We start from the raw sequence: 20,512 nt of genomic DNA, 5'->3' as shown, positions 1-20,512 counted from the left end.
CTAATATTCTTTGTAGCAATACTAAACTTGGAAAGCAGATAACAGTCACCAAAACCATGTATTTCTGCCAGTACAGCTGAGCACTTTTTTATAATGAAGACTGTATGTGTAGTAGCTTATCTCATACTGCTTCCAGTATGGAGGAGAGAAGTGATTTAGTTTGCTGTCATCATGTGAAGCATCACAGATTCCTACCATATTTCTGGCTCTGCTGTTGCTCCAGAACTGTTTCCGTGTGCCAACCTGAAAACAATTTGTAGAACTTAAATTATTTCTTCATCTGGAAGACAAATTCAGAGAAAATAAAGATAAAAAAAAAATTGGATGAGGCAAGACCAATTTCCAGAAATTTTTTTTACTTGCAGATGAGGAATAGTTACAATTTTCTGTACTTATTCTGTCAATGAGAAAATTTCATCAAGTGTCATAACATTCAAAGCATGTTAGAGTAGCCTCATGTTACAAAGTGAAGTGCTTGAAACTTAAGATTCAATCTTGAAAATGAATCATCTATACATTCTTCAGCCTTCCCTTCTGTTCTGGAATTGTGCCCTGATGAGGACAACCATGAAGGGTCTGATTGGAAAAGTATCATGCTGTTGGGTAATGCAAGTAATTCATAAAGGCAACAACATCTGTGTGTAATGAAAAATGTAATGGTTCATAGATATCCTGAATTTCCTTTACTTAGGCTACTTTAACCTTGCAAAATAGTAATTCTGATCCATTTTTCTATTTTATGATTTGGTTTTTTTTCTTAAAAGAAAGTAATGCAAACATTAGGTGTCATATGCAACTGGAAAAAAAAAAAAAAACACGAAAAAAAACTTCACTATACATTTCCAGTGGTTTTGAATGTTGCACTTGCAGTTTTGCAGCAAGGCTCATTGCTGTTTGATTTCCAGAGCCCACAAGGGTCACAGGTAGCAGAATAAAGTGTGATCCAGGATGGCAGATGGGGCACACACTCCTGTGCAGGGAATCTGCAAATGAAGAAGGGAACCAGTGTTGTTAATCTTGTCAAAGCTAGCTTCATATTTCCCATGTCTGGCTTGAGAGGTTTCCACAAAGTATTCTCAAAAGAATGGGAGGTCAATGACTCCAAGAGGCATTTCACCTCCAAGGCTTGTAGGAGTCCACCCTTTTTCACCACCTGCCTTATGTGAGTGCACTGGCAGCATCTCAAGGTTTCCTGCTGTGGCCTCTGCTGCTCATCCAGATCTTGGAAGGACCAGTGATTTTTTGGCAGTTGGTCAATGCTGCTTAGGGAACTCATCTAACAAAAAGGGAACAACTATTTTCGCTGTTTTTATCTCAACAGAGAGACAATCAGATTCATGGAAAAGAAAGGGCATTCCTGCAGGCAGCACTGAAAGATGCTGTACTGAGCGTTATCAGTATGCTATAAATCGGGAGCTTTGCGAGATAAAGGACTCAGTCTCTTTCCTAATATTTTCTGTCAGACAGGCTGATGAGTGCTAGCTCTCTTATAGCAGCCTCAGCTATTAACATAGCTCAACTTTTGGAGCACAAGGCTGCAGGAATGGAAATAAATTTGGAATGAAAAGACAGTGTGGCAGCCTGGGCTTTTTAAGGTGTCTTTCAGTACAGTGCTTTTGAGAAGAAATCTCAAAACTCATGCACTGACCACTGTCTTCTACAAAACTGCAGGACATGATAGTTGGTTTTCCTTTTTTTTCTCTCCCTTTTTCTTTCCTTCTATAGGTATTGTCCACTGCCTGCTTTACATCATTTTCTGACTATTAATTAACTTTGTTTTTTTGACAGACAATAACTAGGATAGATTCGTATTTTTCTTCATGCCGCATGCTATTTCTGCCTATTTAACATTATTAATTTATTTTAACCCTGCAAAGACATATGACTATCTAATTTATTCCATCTACATCTTACACAACAAAAAAACTGGCACATTGCAGCTGGCTTCCAGGACCAAATTAATTCCTGTTCTAATTTTATTGGTATCAAGAGAGCTTTACCAGTGGCAGATTAGCCCCATTCATTAGGCTGCCTTGAGATAAATCAAGCAGGATAGCCGGAGATGCCAGTGTGGTTATTCCCAAGGCTGTACTTTGATATTTCACAATAGTTTTCTGGGATCTCCTGATGTTTGCAAAGAAGACTACACAGGGAGATGCTGTCTTTCAGCTTGGCCATATGCTGGAGAGCTGAGTTTCACAGGGAGAAGTGTGTATCCAAATTGGGCATGTCAAAAGGAGAGCAAGGTCCTTCAAAGGGATTGCCTACTTGGAAATTCATTGAGTCATGAAAGACCTCTGTTTTCCAATGGTATATCTTGATGACATTTCCTTTCTCCTATTTACATCCCTCAACAATATGCTGCTTCTCAGCATATTGGCAAGAAAAAATTATGTCTTTTCACAGTTTGAAACTTCATCCCATTTAAGACAGAGAAGACTTTTGTTTTACCCCTCAAAGGTTTCTCAAGAGACAAATGATTTAAAAAGTAGAAAAATATATGTTTTACACAATATATATTTTATAAATTATATATAGGCTTATATAAGTGTGTTTAGATATAAAGTAAGATATATGTGCATGTAAATATATACATATAAAAAGATTAAATATCTTGACATTAAATATATGTGTGTGTATGTATGTATGCTACCAAGGCTTCCATTGTTAATTTGGACCTTCTCTACAAGACTGAAAACGCTGAACAGTTTATTTTCTGCTTGTTTCTGATTGGAGTAATTTCAGGACATTCACACATTAATCAAAACAAAACAAGATACCGTTTTCTTATTTAGGTTCTGTAGTCCAGACTATTTTAATGCAAAGTATAAACTACTTGTTGCAATATTTCTTATCAGAGCCCAGGGGTTTTGTCATCTTAGGCCCAGCCCGTATCATGGTATTACTTCCTGAGGTGGGATGTTAGGACAAGATGAGCAAGACACATTCTACTCTTAGACAGGAAACATGTAGAATAGAATTAAAGCACAAAATAGAGCTTTCCTATATGATTTTGTAGCAAAACTGTGTTCGTCAAATTGGGCTCAACAGTTCACTGAAGGAGAAAAACTGAAACTCTGTCCACTTAAGAACTGTGTGATGGTTTTCACAAGAATAGGTGTGTGAATCTTGATGTCTTGGCCAGATTCCTGTGAATAGAGTTCTGTTGTGCTTAAAAAAATGTCTTTTCTTCCAGAATCAGAGAACTGTTTCTGTTGGAAAAGACCTTTAAGGTCATCAAGTACAACTGTTGTCCTAGAACTGCCACATCCACCACAAAACCATGTCCCTAAGTGACACATCTATATGTCTTTTAAATACCTTCAGGGATGGCGACTCTACCACTTCGCTAAGCAGCCTATTCCAATGGTTGATATTCCTTTCAGTGGAAAACGTCATTCCTAATATCTAGTCTGATTTGAGACCATTTCTTTTTGTAGCTTTGGAGAAGACACTGGACCTCACCTCGCCACCACCTCCTTTCAGGAGGATTTAGAGAACAATAAGGTCTCCCCTCAGCCTCCCTTTCTCCAGCGTGTTTTAGTCATCCTAGAATGACTCATACCCATATAGCCTTTTTTTTATAATTACTCACTGTCAATTTTTCTTCTTGTTGTGAAAGAAAAAATGTTTTGTACATTTGAAAGAATGAGTAAAGCAGTACCTTGCAAAGCTATTGTGTGCTGTAGAAAAAACGTATCTCTGTCGAGAATTGGAGAAATCAGGATCTCAGTATCTCTTGAGGTAATTAAGAGTAACTCTGGCTGACTTCTATTTTAGCTTCTGACTAGGAGTTTTGAGTGGCAAATGTCTCATTGTTTCAAAAGCCGATGATTCTTTACATAAATCACTGTAAAATATATTCCCTTTAGGGAGGATTCTGCTTCTCTGTCTTCTACAAAAAATATTCTCCTCAAGAGACCAACAGGCCTGCTGACTGGGACTCTGATCTCTTCAGCTCTCAGAAAGTAATTGGCACTAAACCTAGTTAATGATCAGTTGTACTTGTGCCAGATGCTGCAGGAAGTGATTCAGCAGGTCAAATACTTTCCTCTGGCTTGTTAATGGATCAGAGCTGGTGAAGTAGGAGCTGCAGAAGTCTTTTTTTTTCCAATGAAGTTGAAAACCTAAGCCCTTTGTGGTTTTCCTTCTCAAAGAATGACACGGTGCATGTTTAAAAAGACTGGTTATCTGTGTCAGCCCTAATTTTCAAACATAACTCAGAAGAACATCTAGGTCCAAGAGTGTTCAGATTCCCCAGCTAACAAATAACGTTATACGATTTTAAAGTGAAAAAAAACCCCTTTCGTTAGGATCAAGGAAACAAAACTATAGTTTCTATTGGAAGCTTGATCTAATGTATTGACCTAAATCTGTTCAAGAAGAGCTGATACACACTTTAGTTTGTGTCACTATGTTGTTATTTAATTTGTATCATCTTTTTATTTATTATCTTATGTAGGCATCTAGAAATTGCCGTATATACTGTTACTGCTCAGATACTACTTTCACTTACATTCCTCTTTCATAAGCAATGGCATATGGTATCTCTATTACCCATCATAAACTTGAACATTGTGTTTCTAAAGAATTAAACAACTGCTTTTTAATCTCAAAAATGGTTGCTTTTTAGCAAGAGATAAAATGATCCCTAAAGTTTATAGCATAACGGAAGCTTTGCCCTCACTATGATTGACTCCCAGTAACTATATAATATGTAAATATTGACATCCTCGGTAGAAAATTACATAATTCACAAGTTCATGTGAATAAAAGAAATTACCCATAGGAGTTAGATCACTCCACTAATGGAACTTCTTTTTTACATAAGTCACGATATGAAACTAAATCATGATTAATTTTTATTTGAGCATAAGAAGCAAGAGAGTTGATCTCAGTCTCATTTCAACCATTCACTTTTAATACTACATCTAACCTACCACAGTAATCAATCATTAATTCAATCTCTACAGGGGCCAAATCTACAAATATTAAAATAAAATGTATTTAGTCTGGAATACGGTACTTATTTTCAATGTACTTTTTTTTCTTTCCCCTGAATTTCAAATCTTAGAGTATCTGGCACAAATGTAATGCATTAATGGAGGATTTGGCATCCAGAATTTTCCTGGACATTTGTGGAAGAGGTTAGCCACATTTATTATGCTATCTTGATGTTTATATAATGCAAGCTATGGGCTAAATGCAAAAATCTGTAGAGCCCAGGAGAAGCATAGAAATTAGGTTTCCCACACAGATATAATGGGAAAGTAGTTGTTATACTAGCAGCATATTCTGAGAAAAAAGGCCAGTTTAGATCTTCAGAGTTTAAGCTTGTCTATATATGTTTAATATAATATACAAGTCTAAAAATCAAAAGTTTGTACATAAATTGCCTTTAACATGCACAGAGGGACACTGTAATCCTCTAAGTCCCTTCAGCAACATGGCTTCAGATATCAATGTAGTGCAGAGCATTTCTAAATGTTTCTGAAGATTTGTATTACACTGTATTTAGGCTGTTTCTTGAGAACCACTGATGTCTATGAAAAGCCAGATCCTAAATACTGAAAATTGTAAAATTAAAAAGACCAGATTTTTTATGCTCTGAGTTATAAATATAGATAGCGAAGAGTGGCGTTTTACATATTCTTGGAGTTTAATAACCCTAGGAGCAGTTAATATGTGAAAAACGGAATATGATTTTTATCTGCTGAGTGTCCTTTTAATTTCACAGTCTGCAAATATCTTTTGATGTGTAGACTTGGTGCTGAAGGAAGTAAGATAATGGAAGAATCTTTAAATTGCATTATATCACTCATGCTACTCTACTAACATCAGCCACAAGCAAGTAGAGGATAGTAAGCAGAAGATAACAACAAGAAAAAGAGTCTATGTGATTGCCACTTAATTCAATTATTGGTTAATTAAATCAAAGCATCAGGAGGAAAAATTATTTGGATTAAAAATGAATATAACTTCCATTCTTTATTTGATTTGTTGAAGGAAGGAATAAATGGAGTAATTTAATCACTGGCATAAGAAAGTTTCAGTAATTTTTTTCAGACATAAGGAGACCTCAGATGTGAATGAGATAGCAGAAGAAAAGCCCAGGGCACACCCGCTAACATGAAAGATGACTGAATGTAAGCGTTGTGCTACTTAGAGATTGTTATTGACGTTTAAACTACTATCAAGTGCCGTGTGAGCTGTGATATGAACCCTCTGGTCATGTGGATAACCAGATCAACTATTTATTTCAGAACAAGCGATGGGAAAAGCCTCTTTGTTTCCCATGATCTGCTTTACTCCTATTTATTTCTAGGCTATCATGAATTGTCAGCAAAATTTTCACGGATTCCATCACTGGAGTGCCTGTTAGTATCTGTGAGATAGTTTATTTGTAAGTGGTTAACATACAAATATAATGATATTTACCTGAAGCTAATGAAGCTTCTTTTCCATTCTAGTTTAATAGTCCCACACCATTGCATTCCCATGCTCTGACAAAGTTAGAAATGGCAACGTAGCGTCTTCTTAGAACTTGGGAAAAGATTCTGTTTGCATCTGTTGCTTTGTTCTTAGTTGTTTTTTTCTTCTCACTGCATCTGGAAACCTAGTACTGTGGTAAAAATACCATGCTGGTAATTGGGATTTAATTTTTGCTTCCACTACAGTCTTGCTTTCACATCTCTGATTAACCTATTCCACCTTCTGATCAATTAAAAAATGACACTTCTGAAACTTTTACTGGTCTTCCCTTTCATCTGTTCTTTTTCTTGACTATGATGACTGTATGCTCTTTGGGGAAAAATACTTTATTAGTTTTTCTCTGGGGCCTACTGCAGCAGAATTTTGGACACAAGTGTATCCTCTAAGGCCATGCTAATCAACAGCCTATTTTTTTCAGTCTGATCCCTACAGCTTGCACAAAGTAAATCAACATGGTAATACTTATAATGATGTAGCGTAATTACTGAGGGTGTTGTGCATTAACTACCTCTTAAAATACGTTAGTATGACAAATTTCAACAAACACTGTAACCTTGTTTTGAATATCTGCTTGGCCATCTTAACCAATATATAGTTGGGCTGCTATCATTTTTTTCTTACTGTGAACAGAATTGAGCAAAAGGGTAATTTTTTTGTTTGTTTGAGGTTTTTGTGGACAAAGAAGGCTGAATGTGTCTCATTATTAGCAACAGTCTAGTCTCCCAACTGCACTAGATTCTCAGTTCTTCACTTTACCTCCCTTTTGTGCAAAGGCTTCCCCTGTGACCTTCAGTAAATCCCTTTAATTCTCTGGACCTTAGTTTTTCATCTGTAAAATAATGGTACTGCAATATTTTATGGAAGTTTGGTGTGGACAAATATACTGAAGATACCCTCTCAGATATGGTAGAAATGAAGACTGTGTAATTACCCGTGAAATAAAGAAATGAATGTATATGAAAATAGAAAACCTTTCCTCAGGTACCTTCCTTTAGCTGTTACACTGAGAAACTTCTCGTCTAATCTTAAAAATCCATATTTATCCAAATTTATTAGCAATTTCAAGTATTTTGTTGTTTTTGTCTGGTCACTTTTATATGATTGGCAAACATTAAAAAGGAAGATCTTTCTGGGGAGATAGTTGTGACTGCTCAACTAATATCTGCTATTTCAACATTATTTTTTATGGCAAATAAGGGTTTTTTTTAATATTAAAGTGTAGACATCAAGAACATAAATTGTTTTGCGAGCACACAAATATTGGCTTTGACAATATTAGCTTTGCCTCAGACCTCTGTGAAGCTCAGGATATCACCAGGTATATGTGAGTGCCTGTGCCATACCTATCAAAACTATTTGTTTCATGGTGGTGTATATAAGTGAAGAACTCAATTTGTCTATTAATCTGCTAATTTCTTCTTTTTTTTCCTTTTATTTGTATATCCTTTAGAACCCCTTCCTGTGAGCAATGTTTCTATTTATGATTATAAACCATCTCCAGAAACAGGAGTGTTGTTTGAAATTCAGTACCCAGAGAAGTACAATGTTTTTACCAGAGTAAATATAAGCTATTGGGAAGGAAAAGACTACCGAACAATGCTGTACAAAGGTAAGAGGAAACTATTCTACTAAAACTTAATCCTAATTCTGCTGGAAACGTTTTAAACAATGACTTTAGGTGTGGTTTTGACATGTATTTGTTGTAATGATTTCTATTTCTGATAATGTGTCTGTTTATAGAACATGAAATAAGGGATGGGTCTTTAAATTGAGCTGGTGGTTCATTTTGGATTTAAACCTGCTTCCCATCCTCGTTCCAGTGATGCTTCCTTTCTTTTGGATGTTAGAGGAAGACAAGGTGGTCTGGATTTTTTTAATCTGTTCAAAATCAACATGGGAAAGGATCCTCAATTTCTGCTGCTTCCAAATAAGCATATATGCTAAAATCAAAAAAATTTTTGACCATTTTTTTGGTCTTTTCTGATGTTGTACAATCCAAAACAAAAGAAAAAGAAAAAGGAAATAAACCCAAAAGTCAATAGAAAGGGGTGAGAGATGTTTTTCTTTGTAGATAATGCTTGTTGAAATTGCTAGATGACTTTGTGTCTCAATTGAAAGCATTAAAAAAGTTCCCAGTCTCTTCCCTCTAGCTATGGATTCCTTTTTGGAGAGTAACTGATAGGAGAGCTCTGGAGTGTCCCAGAGCTGGAAAACTCATTCCATATACCATACTTCTAATTCAGGATTTAAACCTGGTAGTGGTATATCACCTTACAGTGACCCAGCTAATAGTACTGTGCTTTATAATACTATATATTACTGTAGCATTCATTATTGTCCCTGGGCTAATAAACCCTGTTGCATATTATAAATTTCAATTTTCTTAAAATTATCTAATCAAGAACAATCAATCTAACAATCTAGACAGTCAGTCTAAACAATGTAAACAACCAATCAAACCATGTAAACAATCTAACGAGAAAATTCTGCTTTCTTTTCATTTTATGACTGAACTCCCTTTTACCCTGCAGTATAGCTTCAGTAAGGCATCTGTCTCAGAGATGTAAATGGGACTGTCCTATGGAAAGCATCCCAAGAGGTTAGAAAGGCACCTGTATATTCTGTGGGCCCTGAAACCCCGTTGGCTTAACATTGCATGGTGGCAATAAAATGCCTTGGAGCAATCTAGTAGGTGCTGGATTTAATTTTAAGCACTGAATTAAGGCTCCCAAAGTAGAAATCTGGTTGCTGTAAGCTCTCTTTAAAGACAGCAGAGGGAGATACACACCTTCAGGAGGTCAGAAAATTTTGGAGTCTCTGCTTCAATACAGAGTGGGGCTAAAAAAAATCACATTTTTTATGCTATGAAGTGACAGAAGTTAGGAAGGGTGATTTTGGATCACAGCACAAAATATAGGTGACCTCTTTCCAGAGAACAAAAGAGATACCAACAGTAATTTTAGTCTTCTGCAGCTAATATATAATTCCAGGGGCTGTAATGCTGCAACTGCTGATAAATAAAAAGTCATCCTGAATTAAGACATTCACTAATCAACTTGCACACTCCTCCTTGTAGCCAAATAGCCCTAAGCACATACATTGATTGTATGTATGAGCTCAGCTCTCAGTACCATGGCTCTCAGTTGCATGGAAGATGGCTCTTTGAGCATCTACTCTGAATGTTATGCCTCAGTCAGCAAAAGACCAAAGAGGCTTTTGCATGCAGCAGTTAAAGGTCTGCAGAAACCATGAGATGCTCTTTGAGATATTCAGTGTCACATGGAACAGGCTGACACATTCGGTTCCCTTTCCTGTGAAAAGTAGTTCATGTTTCTTGTGATGGGCTTTTTTTTTCTTTGTTGCAAAGTGGCTTTGACAGACAGAAAAAAGATGTTGGCAAACCAAATTATTAGAATTTCATGTCTCAGACCAGATTGAGCAAGATTTAAACACTGCCAGTTTAGCATGTGCAGTTGTATTATCAAGTGAACATTTGATGCATGTTTCCTTTTTCCTTTCTTTTTCTCCTTTTGTCTTTTCTTTTTAAATCTTCTGCAGATTTCTTTAAAGGTAAAACAGTTTTCAATCACTGGCTACCGGGTATATGCTACAGTAACATCACATTTCAGTTGGTATCAGAAGCAACCTTCAACAAAAGCACGCTAGTGGAATACAGCGGTGTCCAGCATGAGCCCAAACAGCACAGAACAGGTGAAGAAAATTATTATATACTATTTGTTCAAAGTCTGTATGGCTGCTTTCTTTTCTGTCATGGATCAGAGATTGATCCCACAGAGAGGAGAGTCTGTGTGGGATCAGACCCAGGAGCTGCTCCTGGCCAGGAGCATGGGAGGATAATACTGCAACTAGTATGCAGTTATGTGTACAACACAGTGCAAAGGCAAATTTGCATGAATGTTTCTGTTGTAACGCTTGCTTCTTAGAAAATAAATTCTACTTTACATGATATATCCTAGGCCTTGTGCTAAGAATTAATTTCTAAGCCACAGAAATAGCCGCACTGAGCATAATATTGATCTATCTGTATTGGTCTGTCTCCTTGTGTAGTGAATCATAGCTAAACTGCTTGTGAAGCCCTTCCTCATTGTACAGTCTTTCATCACAGAGAAGAATGTCATAGTCGCCCCACTTGGCGGCCAGTTTATGCCCTGAAGCACGAACTTTTAATTTCCAAGACAGCAGTGTTGCGAAGGCTGAAAATTGCATTTGTTCAGCATCCAGAACTAATTTAATTTGATCCTGGGACTGTGCCCAAAACTTTTCTGTTAATCTTTTGGACCACAAACATATTCCAGGGTCCAAAGTGAAATGAACCAGTGCTAAAATCAAAAGGCTAAATCTTCAGGTGAATAAACTAATGTTGGTCCATTGCCTTGGACAGATCAAAGCCAACCGATGCCAGCAGAGTTCTGTCCTAAGGATCCTAAAAGTACTTACAGAGATACTGAACCACAAGAATATGACCAATGGGATTGTATTTTTCTTTCTTGCTGCCCTCCCATCCGTCATTCTTCTCATGAATTGCAATGAGATTGTAGTGTCTGGTTTTGTATTAGCAGCCATGACTGGAACTGGGAAGGTGAACAAATTAATGTGTTGTAAGGTATCAGCTTAAGAGGTTCCAGTAAAAATTGTTTGTAGAGGCTACTGACACTTAACCAGGTGTGAGGGCAGACAGACAAGCAATTACGGTGAGGCAGACAAAATGCTGTCTGTTCACCTCCTGGCATAAGGTGAAGTAACTTCTTTGTGTACCAGAATCTTGTCTTCTAGAGACCCAAATCTTAAGATCAAGCTTTCACAAATATTAAAATTTAAACTAATGTTTAATGCTTATGAATAGATGACTGCTAAAAGCATATGAAAAGCCCTACAGCAATATGAAACTCATACTTTTAAAATATGAGCTATACCATGTATTAGTTGTGAATATTTTACAATTTATTTCTACATAAGTATTTTCTATGGTCAAGATCTTTCTGGAAGACACACTAAAATAAACAAAGATCCACTCTTACAAATTCACACTTGAGTAGCCTTGCTGTGGTAATAGCATTGAACTCTGATTTACTGTGACTTCACATCTACTTATCTTCCTGGTATTTTTGAATTGTGATTTTTCTGTGAATTTACACTCATCTTGATCCTACTAAAATCACTTCTGGGACATTTATATGTGTTGTGCTTTAACCTCAGCCAGCAACTAAGCACCACGCAACCACTCGCTCACTTCCTCTTCCAGTGGAATGAGAGGAGAATAAAAAAAAAAGTGAAAAACCCAAGTGCTGCCCAATGCAATTCCTCACCAAATGCTGACTGATGCCCAAGCAGTGATCCACCCCTCTTTGCGAGCTCCTTCCAGTTTATACACTGAGTGTGACATTCAATGGTATGAAATAGCCTTTTGGCTAATTTGTGTCAGCTGCCCTGGCCGTGCTCCCTCCCCAGTTCTTGTGCACCCACTAGCTGTCAGAGGCTGGGAAACTGGAAAATCATAGAGTCATACACAGAATCACAGAATGGTAGGGGTTAGAAGAGGTCTCTAGAGATCATCTGGTCCAGCCGCGTGCTAAAGCAGGTTCATCTCAATGAGATCACACGGGAACACATCCAGGCAGGTTTTGAAAACCTCCAGAGGAGACACAACCTCCCTGGGCAGTCTGTCAGGGTTCCCTCACCCTCACAGGAAAGAAGCTTCTCCTCATGTTCAAGTGGAACTTTTTGTGTTCCAGCTTGTGCTTGTTACTCTTTGTCCTATCACTAGGCGTCACAGAAGAACTTAACTTAGTATATAAATGATACAGCAACAACTAAGAGATCTGTGTATTGTTAACTTTATTCTCATACTAAGTCCAAAACACAGCCCTATACCAGCTACTAGGAAGAAAATCAACTGCATCCCAGATGAAACCAGGACAACAGTTAAGACAAAGGAGAATCTTAGTAAGAGCAAGTTATTTCAAAATATCCCTAATTGTTTTGTTTTTCTGCAAACAATATTTCTCTGGGGAATTAACATATTGTAAAGGTGCACAGAACATACCTCTTAAAAGACTAACCCTTACTTCTCTTTTAGTTCCTTACCCACCTCGAAACATTTCTGTTCAGATTGTACCAATAAACAGAAACAGTTGGGAAGAGCACAGTGGGAATTTTGCAGAAGAATCATTCATAGGACCACAAGAAGTCATAAGGAAAGAAAAACTTAGCCATTTTTCTGGCAACCCACCTGAAATTCCAGCAGCAAACACATCTACAACCTGGCCGAATTACCAGCATAACAGCACTGAGTATGAAACCACGTCACAGCCATACTGGTGGTCTAATGAATCTGAGTCATCAGAGGGTGAAGAGGAGTTTGTCGATCCAGTTTCCAGTGATTACAAGGCCAATAACATCAGCACGACTGGAAAACTCATGCCAGAGCCCCCTTCCTTCCTTCCCGTACAAATGGTGTTGACCTGGTTACCACCAAAGCCACCCACTGCATTTGATGGCTTCCATATCAATATTGAAAGGGAAGGTAAACCAGAGCCTTATACCTTTTTCATACCTCTTCTCTGTAAGTCCATTGGTGGATTGCCTCATGTACAAATTATTAATTTACCTAGTAGTGGTGCTTCTGAGGACTTTGTTATATGTCATGTATTTCTTGAGAAGTTTCTTGCACTGAATGGCATCAAGCTCTGGCCAGACACTGTAAAAGTAAGGGAGGAGGAGTAAAACACAGTTTAGAATTCTCTTTTGCTATACTGTTGTAGATTTTTTTTCTCATTGTTTACACTGCAGTTATTGTTAATCCATTCTGGTATCAGAGAAAGGAGAAATGAGCTGATGGAAACTGAGACAAAGAAAGTATCTTTTACCATGCATATTCATTTGTCATTGAGAAAGGCTCTTAGAGAGACCTCAACTGGAAGGGGCACACAGAAAGGATAGTCTAGATTTAGATTAAGAGTTGTCTCAGAGGATAGTTACTAAGTGTATTCCTTATGACACAAGGAGTCTGTGGTGGAGAATGGGGAGACTTTTCAAGTGATTGAGCTACAAGAAAATTGCCATGCTGCTTAAAGATTTTCTGGTTTAAAATCTGTTTTAACCAAATGAATTTTATTTCCTGCAATGAGTTTTCATAAGTCTTTCCACACTGAGGACAAATACTCGGGTTTTTTTCAGAATAAGAATGCAAGAAACAGAAAATTGGAAGCTCTGTTTCTTCCATGCTCTGCTGTTTTTCACTTGAACAGTCATGGCAATCCTATTTTATCATCCTTTCTGTGGAATGAAAATTTGAGCTGGGCTTACCTGTACTGAAACTTTAGTCATTAATTATTGTTGTCCCAACAGCAAGAAATAAAACTATCCCCATAAATCAAGTCCTTTTGGATAACTTTTAATCCTTCATCAGAAACAGTAATTCTGATGTAAATACTTTTCTCAGTAGCTGAAGCCTTTCAAATTTCAATTAATCTACACTTCTTTTTCCTCTGATTTAGAGAACTCCACAGAATTTTTGACAGTGAGTGAGGACACTCACAAGTTTGTGGCTGAACTGAAAGAACCAGGAAAATATAAGTTGTCTGTGACAACATTTAGCTCCTCTGGGTCTTGTGAAGTTCGGGGAAGTCAATCGGCAAAAACACTTAGCTTTTACATCAGTAAGTATCTCAACAAATCTGTCTTTTTTAATCCCAGACCAACATAACTATAATGTACAGATTTCAACCACTGTAACAACTCTGGCATCTGCTGCAGGATCAGAAGAGTCTGGTCTTCTGCAGTTCCCTGTGCCACAGAAGGAAATATAGTGCAAGTATCTTATATATTATATCCTGCCTGGATGCACCTTCATTGTACCACCTTGGCAGAGCTAAGAGCTGAAAGAAGGTGATATATTTGATAGAGTCATTGCCTAGTGTTCAGAAGTGGCTTACTGAAACAGGTTCCCCTCTTGCATCTTTCAAAGAGAGGTTTTAATTCCAAGAATTAAATCAGCGGTTACAGAGATTCTTGAATATACTTAACTTCCTTACTCCTGGAGGCTGCGTGTACTGTGTTAGGGACGAAAGGGCATCTCAGACTGAGAGTGTGGGAATTGCACAGTTAAACACTGAACACTGAAATTACATGGTCTCTGAGAGAACACGGGGCAAATTACAGTAGATGAAATAGTTCAGCCTGCTAAATTCAGAGGAGAAAAGGTAATTTATCATTTCCCTGTAGAATCTTAGGGTTTCTTAACTGAAGGTTTAGCAAAATACAAAGTAATAATACACTACTGTGTAAACCAATTTCACGACTGATAATTAGATCAACGAGACAAATGTTGGTGAATTCAGATTATTATATTTCTGATACCTGTGATCACCTTTGTACCTTTTTCTACAAAAGGAAATAGATATAGGCTACACAGTGGCCATACCATGAGAACAGGAGACTACCTTGCAGCACTACACAATTTTACCTGTCTCCCCAAATCATGAGTGCAGCAACAAGTAACAGTAGATAAAACTTTCAGAAATATTCATATTAAAAGGAAATGTACTTGAGTATTTAGGTACATTGCTAATGAAAATTGTGTCTTTAGTAGCTTGTAACATTTACAAATGCTATTTAGGCTTAAATTCAAATTCATTATAATACTTGACTGCGTGTCACTTAGTCCCACTATTGTTCCTATGGTTTTTAACAACTTTATAGTTGTCAGAAACAGTACTTGGAAATCAAAGAGAAAGGAGGGAACATCGCATGAGAGAAAGGGTTTCTACTGTAATAATTTAACTGACTTCTGGGTTTTTTTAAGGAATGGTTATTAGAGAGTTTCATTATATGGAAAGCATTAAAGCATATATAAGTATACAAGTATATCAAGTGAATTATATAGCATTGCTATACCAAATGTTACTCAATTTTACAAGGTGGGATTTATTTCCATGAAGTAATATGCAATACAGTATCATCCATGAATTCCACTTGATGGGGACAGAGACCTCTGAGAAATGTGACAATGTTAATCCAAAGTATAGGTGTATGGATGGCTAGATTAAGGATGAGCTTGAATCTTGTTGGGTAAAAAGTATTAAGATGTTACAGGGATGTAAAGAATATTTTCATTTTACATGTAACACATGAGAATGTTTGGGTTTTGGGGCTCCAGAGACTAATCTAATGATCAGATTCCTCTTTTTACTTTAGTAGGTGAGGGTCTGCTGTCATGAGTAAATTCTTCTTATAGCTTTAGTATTATCTTACTCAGTCAGTGAATCATCCTGTCAGATTACTGGCTTGTATTACACAACAGTTTTGTTGCTTCAAGGTAGCAGTCTGGATTTCAAATCCTATAGACTGATTTTATACCAAATTCTTTCTCTGACATTTGTTTAATTTTCTCAATGAACATAAAGTACCATTCAAATTACATGGAATGTCAAGGGGAGACCTGTCATGAGCATCACTTTAAACTGACAAGAAAAGAAGATTTTTGTGAAATCTGAAATTTTGACCAAGCCTAACTGAGGTTCTTTTCCAAAGTATTATTTTACCTACTTTTAAACCTGTGTTCTCTACCAAATGCTTCAAAAAGTCCAGTGGAAAATTAGATTCTTTACTGAGATAACCTCTGCGAACTCAATTTTTATGCTTTGAGGCTGAAGCACACTGGCAAAGTTTGTTAGTATACGGAGAGGTGAAAAATTTTGTGTGCTTCTCCTTTAATATTTGTCAATGTTTTGTACATTATTGATTATCACTGCTTTTAAACATTTCCTTGAAGCCAATCCGATATTGCTGGTGGTTTCTGGCAAGCAACAGAGAATACTGCACTCTGAACTTTCAAACAGTCACAATTCTCTCATCCTCTGTTCTGCTACAGGTGAAACAGCACCAGCCACAGGCTTTTTCCCAGGGGTTGCCATCTCCACTGCCTGAGGGCTGTGGAGAGATGGAAAACTGTCAGTCCAGCCACTTTCATTAGTAGTAAATAATCCCATGAAAGAAGGACATTTTAACATATGTGCCTCAAATGTATAGAGTGGCTTGCTCACATGTGCTTTTGGGATATGTCCCAGGCCCCACAGGTGAGTGGATAGAAGAGCTCACTGAAAAGCCCCAACATGTGACCGTGACGGTGCTAAGCTCCACTACTGCCCTGACATCCTGGACAGCATCACAAGAGAGAGGCAGCAACAGCACCATTGTGTCTGTGGTCTCCCTGACCTGTCAGAAGCAAAAGGAAAGTCAAAGGCTTGAAAAACACTACTGCACTGAGGTAAAGGATGAAAGCAGGCAGCTTTTCAAATACAGGAAAAAATTGCTAATCTCCCTCCTGTTTGTGCCCAAAGGACCCTGTTAGGCTCAGAGATGCAGAACATGTTGGTCAGTGCTCCCTTCTGCAATCTAAAGGGATATGGCTGATGCAGAGTAGAAGGGAGAGCACAGCATTCAGGAATGCAAGTGTGTGGTAAACCACAGTAGTATTAAAATTGTATTTCTATTGGACTGACTGTGTTCAATCCTTTGTTTAAGCTTGTGAGTTATGTTGTACCCTTTGAGACATTTTTGTGGCAGTAGGCAAAATGGTGACATAACATAATAACACTTAGACATATCCTGTAACCCATTTGTATTAAGCAAAGTACTCATCTGCATAATTATTGTTAAACTAGTATAAATTCTTTCTTAGATACCCTATATATGAATACAGAACCAGATTTAAAATTTCTGGAAGTTAGTGGTGATCAGGAGTCAGCATTTTTCATCCCAAGCAACCCCGTGCAACACTACAGGCTTGAGGCAAAGTGGCTGGAAAGCTGTCCTGCAGAAAAGGAGCTGAGGGTGTTAATTGACAGCCAGCTGAACATGAGTCAGCCATGTGCTCAGGTGGCCAAGAAGTCCAATGGCATCCTAGCTTGTATCAGAAATAGTGTGGCATACAGGACCAAGGAGGTGATTGTCCCCTTGTACTCAGCACTGCTGAGGCCACACCTCAAATACTATGTCCAGTTCTAGGCCCCTCACTACAAGAAGGACATTGAGGTATTGGAGTGTGTCCAGAGATGGGCAACAAAGCTGGTGAAGGGTCTGGAGAATAATTCTTATGAGGAGCAACTGAGGGGATGTTTGTCCTGGAGAGGAGCTAAGGCTGAGAGGAGACATGAGCACTCTCTGCATCTGCCTGAAAGGGGATTGTAGTGAAGTGAAGGTCAATCTCTTCTCTCCAGTAATGAGTGGTAGGACTCAAGGAAATGGGCTCAAGTTGCAGCAGGAGAGGTTTAGATTGGACATTAGCAAGAAATTTTTCACTGAGAGGGTTGTTAAGCATTGGAACAGGTTGTCCAGGGAGGCAATGGAGTCACCATCCCTGGAGATATTTTAAAGACACATAAATGAGGTGCCAAGGGATATGGTTTAGTTTAGTGATGGGCTTGGCAGTGTGAGGTTATTGGTTGGACTTGATCCTAAAGATCTCTTCCAACCATAAGGATTCTATGATCCAAAAAAAAAAAAAAAGAAATATCAGCACTGAGAAACAGATAGTAATTCAGATCACCTATGATTTGGATAGACAGCAATTCTTTAGAGCTGCTGTATGGGATATGTTTATAATGATCAAAAATCCTTAACCCCAAAATACATCAGTTTTCTCCCTCAGCAAGTACAACCTCATGTCGAATCCCATGGCTATGATGGATCAGTGTCATGTGGCTTTAATTAGAAAGTGGATTTAGCCCACATCTCAGTTACCTTACCAAGATGCTGACAAGGCCATCTTCTGAGCAGTGCCACAACTGTTGGCTGCCAAAATGTGTGTCATGAAGGAGTCTGCAAAAGACTTCAGTGCTGCCCTGCTGCACCCTCAGCTTGCCCATGGGAATGGGAGGAGATCGCTAATTCTCCTAAGTAAATCTTCATCTCCGTCAACTTTGTCATTAGCCCTGCAAGTAAATTAATACAGAGAGTCTGCGTAATTTAAAAATGTATTTTAAAATTAATCTTTGTCAAAATGTTTTGAGCTTTATTCCAAGAATGGCTCTGAACTTGAATATTTGGAAGTGTCTTTTCGTGACAATTTGAGAATTGTTTTTCAGAATCAGTTTGTAATCTCGTTGAGTCATTTTCCTTCCATTTGTTAAACATACAGTCATTTAATCAGGAAGCAAAGCAACAGAATTATTATAATAAAGTATTATAAACCACAGCTCACAGGCATATACATATATGATTACATATATGATTAAAATAAATACTACAGGATTGATATACAAACTCAAAAATAAGTACTTAAAGCCAGTTCATGAATAAACAAGATATCTGTAAAATAAATATGTGCTTATTGTAAGTAGGTAGGAGGGTCTAAATATCATTATTTGTTTCTGTCATTACAGATATTCGTACCACTTCTAATCAAATTTTATCAGCTTAATATACCTGAAATTATGAATGACAGTTGGTTTGAATTCTCCTTGACATGCTGAAAAGGGCAAAATTCAATGCAGAGGTTTTACAAGTTTCTGACATTGTGATTTAGCTTTCCAAAGCAGCTGTTAAAGTCAAATTCTGTTCTTCACTAAATCTCTTTTGGCAGTGATAGATTCAAGTGCATTGCAGTAAACCACCAGTGCAAAGGTGACTTGTGATACAGACTTTGGAAAGTTTGCAAAGGAAATATTAGTAGGAAATATCAGCCTGCAGTTCTGGAAGCGGTGCATGAAGTCCTTCCCTCAAAATTGCTCCGTACATTTGCTGTTTGGTGACTCTTCAAGAGTCTTATACTGTGTCAGACCAGCAATCGTTTGGTCAGGCATTCTGTTTCCAGTTTCTGTCTGAAACCTGGTGTGACACAGCAGAAATTTTAATGGTAATGTTTCAAACTGAAAAGAAAAATCATAATGTCCCTTAGTCAGGTTTTGTAGTGCTTTGCAGAAGAGGCGAAAGAGAATAATTCGTCTCTGATTTCACCATGCAGTTGCTCAGCACATGCATTAAGAAACCAGTTTTCCTATAACACTGCCTTTAGCTCACATAGCTGCAGATGAATCAGATGACTGATAAAAACTCTCTAGATTTTATTAAAAACACGCCATCTAAATACTCCAGCCTGACTAATATCACCTGAATATCAACAATTTAGCCTGAATATTTCAGTAAACTTGGACGGTAGGAGGAAGCAGGTCTTCAGTGTGACAGCTGACCTTATGCAGCAAGGCAAGTGTGATTCTCTGAGTCAGATCATTTGTCAAGTGTGTCCTGACCACTTTCACAGTTTTGCCATTTTGTGCTTAACAAATGGTTTTAGCTGCTGATGGCAATGTGTTCAGAATCATGCCTTTTGTAACTGCAGTAGTTCAAGTGCAGTCTCAATATTCTTTTATTTTACCAAGTAAATACTTTATAACTGATGCGTTCCCCTCCTATTAGGTGAATTCAACCAGCAGTCTCATCGAAAACCTTGTTCCTGGTGCCCAGTACCAAGTTGTTGTTTACTTACGGAAAGGACCATTGGTTGGACCACCTTCTGATCCTGTTACATTTTCCATTGGTAAACCCTGCATCTACTGTTTGAAATGTGTTTGTTTTGGTTTGGTTTTAAATGTATGTAGTATATTCATCAAGTCCTAGAGCCCATTGAGGAGTACAGAATTGTTGTGTTGGTTATTTCAAACGTAATGAACAGTTACTGAGAATATTTTTCTTTTACTGTCTAGATTTTTACTGAAGTGAGGAAAATACTTCAGGAGAAGATAGATTTCACATTTAAATGTTATTACCAAACCTAACTGGAGATCAATTATGTCCAGGATTTACAGAGTGCCCTGTGAGAAGAATTACCTTAAGTCTTAGACACCTGAATATATGTTTATCTCTACTAGTGCTCATTGTGTGTATCATTTAGGATAGGAGTCATCTCACTTAGGTGTAGCCAGACTGAGCTGCAAGTGATCTGCGGACAAATGTGTAGACAAATGTGGACACTTCCTAGAAGGGACTCCTTCCTGCTCTC

At 37.7% G+C, this 20,512-nt stretch overlaps 1 protein-coding gene across 1 annotated transcript in view; it reads left to right on the top strand.

Moving 5' to 3' along the window:
• PTPRO (protein tyrosine phosphatase receptor type O) overlaps positions 1 to 20,512 on the top strand; it is a 153,478-nt gene that overhangs the window by 89,802 nt on the left and 43,164 nt on the right. Inside the window, exons 3-8 of the mRNA XM_061988866.1 lie at positions 7,943 to 8,101; positions 10,051 to 10,203; positions 12,590 to 13,036; positions 14,010 to 14,171; positions 16,581 to 16,780; positions 19,930 to 20,050. Of these exons, the coding sequence (XP_061844850.1) occupies positions 7,943 to 8,101; positions 10,051 to 10,203; positions 12,590 to 13,036; positions 14,010 to 14,171; positions 16,581 to 16,780; positions 19,930 to 20,050 (1,242 nt within the window). The remainder of the gene's footprint in view (positions 1 to 7,942; positions 8,102 to 10,050; positions 10,204 to 12,589; positions 13,037 to 14,009; positions 14,172 to 16,580; positions 16,781 to 19,929; positions 20,051 to 20,512) is intronic.

Source organism: Colius striatus, chromosome 1, assembly GCF_028858725.1.
Source record: "Colius striatus isolate bColStr4 chromosome 1, bColStr4.1.hap1, whole genome shotgun sequence".
In the NCBI taxonomy this organism is placed as follows: Eukaryota; Metazoa; Chordata; class Aves; order Coliiformes; family Coliidae; genus Colius; species Colius striatus.
This window is presented reverse-complemented; position numbering and strand designations above follow the sequence as displayed.